At 43.9% G+C, this 5071-nt stretch overlaps 1 protein-coding gene across 2 annotated transcripts; it reads right to left on the bottom strand.

Annotated features, from left to right (window-relative positions):
* On the bottom strand, nucleotides 1-4459 carry Krt10 (keratin 10). Of its 2 annotated transcripts, XM_052757583.1 has the most exons (8): nucleotides 3609-4459; nucleotides 2737-2819; nucleotides 2232-2388; nucleotides 1977-2138; nucleotides 1762-1887; nucleotides 1287-1504; nucleotides 629-996; nucleotides 1-365 (listed from the first exon to the last, which is right to left on the bottom strand). In XM_052757583.1, exons 1-8 carry the CDS (start codon nucleotides 4212-4214, stop codon nucleotides 259-261), a joined length of 1827 nt encoding a protein of 608 aa, XP_052613543.1. In that variant the 5' UTR covers nucleotides 4215-4459; the 3' UTR covers nucleotides 1-258. The 2 variants fall into 2 exon arrangements, 1 of the variants encoding a protein (XP_052613543.1); XR_008222354.1 differs by lacking the exons at nucleotides 1287-1504; nucleotides 1762-1887; nucleotides 1977-2138; ... (1 more) ...; nucleotides 2737-2819; nucleotides 3609-4459 and having other exon boundaries at nucleotides 253-365; nucleotides 649-763.
* Nucleotides 4460-5071: the final 612 nt, after the last annotated feature.

Here is a 5071-nt window from a genome sequence, read left to right as displayed (position 1 = left end):
TAGTTTGCATCAGTAAGAAAGTTTATTGAAATTCATTAGTAAATGAGAAATTCATTAGTAAATGAGAAAGTTTTCTTTTTTTCTCCACAAAAGAACACTTTCTGATAAATGAAAAGAAGAAATACAGAAACCACAAAACACCTTGTAGACCCTTAATTTCAAGGAGTGAACCTATTTCCATAGACCATTAAGACAGAAGTGTTTTCTTGGACATTTTGTTTTCCACACGTCTGTGCAGTGGCCTGTGCAAAGAGCAGCTTAATAGAAGTGTTTCTTGGTTTCTGATTCAATCATAGACGAAAGGACTCTACCGTCAGGTGTCACCTCCTCAATAATCGTCTTGATCACTCTGGTTTTGTTAGTATCTGTGAATAGAAAAAAAAATAGAATTTAGACGAAACGACTTGTAGGGATCCTAGCTTAACTAACAAGCTAATATTACAAAACTAAGATAATGCATCTTTTCCAAGATGTCCTAAAAAAAAAAAATCCAAGCTGTAGATTTTCCCAAAACTCTACTAAAAACACAAACGGAAATCTAAATCGAGATTTTCATTGTTTTAAAATCAGCTCTTGAGTTTAAAGAGCAACAAAACCATTGGAGAAAGTTAAATCTAATTCAGATTACCCCAGCTAGTTTCTGCTGACCTTGGTCCTTTAGACGATTGGTCGCCACCGGACCCGGAGGACTTGAATCCTCCGCTTCCGCTCTGGCCTCCGCCGGAACTTCCGCCGTGACCGCCACCGCTGGAACTTCCGCCGCCGTAGCCACCACCGGAACTGCCTCCGTGGCTGCCGCCGCCGCCGCCGCCGCTGGAGCTTCCGCCGCCGTAGCTGCCGCCGCCGCCGCCACTGGAGCTTCCGCCGCCGTAACTGCCGCCGTGGCTTCCGCCGCCAGAACTTCCGCCGCCGTAGCTTCCACCGCCAGAACTTCCGCCGCCGTAGCTGCCGCCGTGGCCGCCGCCGCGTCCGCCGCCGTAGGATCCGCCTCCGGAACTAAATGGAGTGTGAGGGTCAAACGTGGTCACTTCTAGCGTGGAAGCGTCAGGTTGCGCTCCAGATTAATATTTTGTGAAAATACAACCCAGTCGAGTTTGTCTATTAATACTCATCCATTTATCCATCCATAAATATGTATGCACACAGCCCTAATTCCTGAAAACATCACTGCTCCCCTCCTGCCTCCTCGCCCCACCCCCTCTGGCTTTTCCTTGGGTTTGGAGAAGCTTGGCCATGTGGACTTTTGAACGAAACCAATGGGGGAACTTTGCAGGTTTCCAACATACCTTCCCTCGCCTTCCAGCAGGCTGCGGTAGGTTTGGATCTCGTTCTCCAGTCTGGTCTTAATGTCTAGGAGTTGTTGATACTCTGCGTTCTGGCACTCGGTCTCAGCCCGAATCTGTTGCAGCTGTTCCTCCAGGACGGAGATCTGGCCTTGGATTTGGGAGAGCTGCACGCAGTAGCGACCTTCTGTTTCTGCCAAGGAGGCTTCCAGCGATTGTTTCTGAGAAGAAGGTTTTAGTTAAGTGTAGTGAAACATGGAAATGCTTCAGTAAGACGTCATAGAAGGAAAGTGGATAGAGTTCCTGTTTAATGGCAGTACTGCAGTTTGAGCATCACTGCCTCGTGCTAACAGTTCTTTCCCCGCCCAAAGCTGCGATTTCGTTCCATTTTCTTGCACACCCCCTTCCGCCCCCGCCCCAAACTCATTTTTAGCATGAAATAAAATAAATGGAGCCCATTTTACAAGGTTTAACATACCAGAGCCAGTTGGGACTGTAGTTCGATCTCCAGACCCTGAACAGTACGTCTCAATTCAGTAATTTCACTCTTATGGCTGGACATTTGTTCAATGTTGCTGTCGATTTCTGTGGTGAGTTCCTTGCTCTAGAGGATTAGAAACGGGAAAAGATGAGAACATCCGTGCATGATAACAAAATCTCCAGGAGCTTCGCTTAGAAGGGCAATGAACTTGCCTTCTCATTGAACCAGGTTTCTATATCCTTGCGATTCTTTTCTGAAAGTTGTTCATATTGGTTTCTCATGTTGTTCAGTTTTTGAGTCAGGTCAACTCCTGGAGCAGCATTCATTTCCACATTCACGTCACCGGTGGACACGTTCTGAAGGTCTCTCATTTCCTATTGGAAGAGCAGTTAGATTTAATGAATGCACCATGACCAAGATGAACTTTTTAGTGGGGGAGGAGGGAGGGAAATGTAATTTTGTGTCACCTCTTCATGGTTCTTCTTCAGGTAAGCCAGCTCTTCAGTCACACTCTCAATCTGCATCTCTAGGTCAGCCTTGCTAAGGGTCAGCTCATCCAGCACCCTGCGGAGGCCGTTGATGTCGGCTTCCACACTCTGGCGCAGGGCCACCTCATTCTCATATCTGAAACAAGCAGGACACAGACACTGGATATACAGGAGAATGAAGGTGTTCCCGGACAAAGACTGACTAAAATGCAAAGACAGATTGGATTTCATATCATGGCAACATTTGTAATACATGAATTCATGTAGGAATATTAATAGTTTGATACAAAGAGTTAGCTGTTACTTTAAAACACATCTTCCTTTAAAGATTAACCCAAAGATATTATTTCAACTAAAAACCTTCTTTAACAGCTCAGAACTGTTTCATGCTGGATGAGTTCAGGAAAATATAAATGCTGTTCTGCGCATTCAAGGTCATGGTTAAAAACACCTGCTTTATTTGTACCACATCCACTTAGCTTACTTCAGCCTGAAGTCGTCAGCTGCCAGCCTGGCATTGTCGATCTGCAGCAGGACATTGGCATTGTCAGTTGTCAGGGTGAGGATCTGGAGGGAGAGACAAAGATCAGGTGGGTTGATGGCCTTTAGAGTAGCATAGGTTTATTACATTTTTATATAGTTCTCTTCCAGAATCTTGGAAGGAGGTCAATTTCAGCACAGACTATTACAGACTGGCCCATATAACAAATATGTTCCCGTGTAGTTTCTGTGCTTTTCTAGCCATGATTCCTTTCTGAACACTGGCTGGGATTGTGTAGGTATATTCCTGCAGTCAGGACTCTCTCCTTTACAGTTTGGGAGTTTCCTGTGTTGCAGCTAACTTTTGAGTGACTCACGTCTGTATTTGTTTAATTTGTTATAAATACTTCTAAGTGCATATACCCTGAATTTATAGATATATTTGATGGAGTCCCTAGAGATGAGTATCTCATTTCTATATTGGAAAGTTGGTATTTCTTGCAATGTTGGTGCTGGATATGGCTTACTTGTTATCAATCTCAATGATATATATACATATACATATATATATATATACACACACACACACACATATATATACATAGGATCTAGCATATTTTAACTGTGAACTCATATGTTTATTAAAACCGGAAAGGTTCTCAGTCATCTGTCATCCTGGAAGACAAGGCAGCACACATGCTGGATGAAGATAGACATAGCATGCCTTCATCACTGTCTCGGAGGAGACTTGGTTACACTAGACACGACAAAATAGCAGGTAGACACAGTAATCAGCTGTACTATACTTAGCTTAGTTTCATCTGTCTGCATTACACAGATAGAAGATTTAAAGCTGGAATTTAAAATGCCCCTTACCTGGTTCTTAAGTTCTTCAATGGTTTGATAGTATTTGCTGTAGTCCCGGGGCTCTCGCTGGCTTGAGTTGCCATGCTTATCATACCACTCTTTGATTTTACCTTCCAGCTCATAGTTTGACTCTTCCAGAGCCCGGACTTTATCCATGTAGGAGGCCAGACGGTCGTTCAGGTTCTGCATGGTTACCTTTTCATTTCCAGAGAGAAGGCCGCCACCATCTCCTCCATATCCACCACCAAAGCCTCCTCCGTAGCCACCTCCACCAAAGCTACCTCCACCGAAGCTGCCTCCTCCATAGCTGCCTCCTCCATAGCTGCCTCCTCCATAGCTGCCTCCTCCAAAGCCTCCACCAAAGCTGCCTCCTCCATAGCCTCCACCGAAACTGCCTCCTCCAAAACCTCCATAGCCACCTGATGAGCCCCCAAAGCAACCTCCACCAGAGCTCCCACGGCTAAAAGAGCCACCGCTGAACCCCCCTGAGCTAAATCCCCCACCATGGGAGCTTTTGGTGCTGGAAATTCTGAGGGATGATCCTCCACCACCTCCTCCTCCTCCTCCACTGCGGGAGGAAGAGTGCTGCTTGCTGGAGCTGTATCGAACAGACATGGTGGTGTAGTGTAGCCCAGGGAGTGCCTGCTACCAAGGACAGTGACAAGCCTTTATATACTGAGAGGGCGTGTCTCTTAGGTCCTCGGGTTTGCTTGCTTGTACGGTTTTCTTTTTGCCAGCTTTGCATCTTTGGCTGATGATTGCATAAATTATCTGCAGTAATAACCAATACCTTTTCAATGCTCTTGACTTTGCCCTGGGTACCACAGAAGATTTGCTGTGTTGAAACTGAAAATGGGTGGGGTTCAGATGAGTACACTTTACCTTTTGAAGACCATTGAGTAACAATTTTTCTAATGCTAATTTAAAGTTGTACTCAGTATTGGCTAAGTATGAAAAGTAAAAGAAATCTGGTTACAGATTGAAGTTGAAACAAGAATTTTTCAGATTCATGTTTTAAACAGCTTTCAGAATTGCAGTAAGTAGCAAGTGTGCTGGGATCATGCTGTAATAAGGACCATGAGACTAAGTAAACAACAAAAATAGAATATGCTGAACTATTTTATTAGTGTTGAAAAGTTGTCACATTTACAAAGCACAATTTAGGAAATATTATATATATAATGTATTATATATACACACACATATATAATCTCTTATGTAGAGGTTTTTTATTTGGTAAATGAGAGTATATTCATATTTTTGCCTAGGAAACTGTACACAAGGAGTGACTAAGGAATCTTCAAATGCAATGATGCCATTATTTTATCTATGAAATCACCAAGCTATTCTGGGTTATTTCCTACTTTGAAACTCATGGTTAAGGTCCATGTGAAGATCACCATGTAGCAATTCTGAGCACAAGAATGCAGAACTAGTCCACAGTGCTTTAAGCTCTGACTGATTGCAAAGGG

Source organism: Peromyscus californicus, unplaced genomic scaffold (genome assembly GCF_007827085.1).
Source record: "Peromyscus californicus insignis strain IS unplaced genomic scaffold, ASM782708v3 Scaffold_3__1_contigs__length_106647218, whole genome shotgun sequence".
Classification (NCBI taxonomy): domain Eukaryota; kingdom Metazoa; phylum Chordata; class Mammalia; order Rodentia; family Cricetidae; genus Peromyscus; species Peromyscus californicus.
Note: the sequence above shows the minus strand (reverse complement) of the source record. Positions and strands in the feature narration are given on the sequence as shown.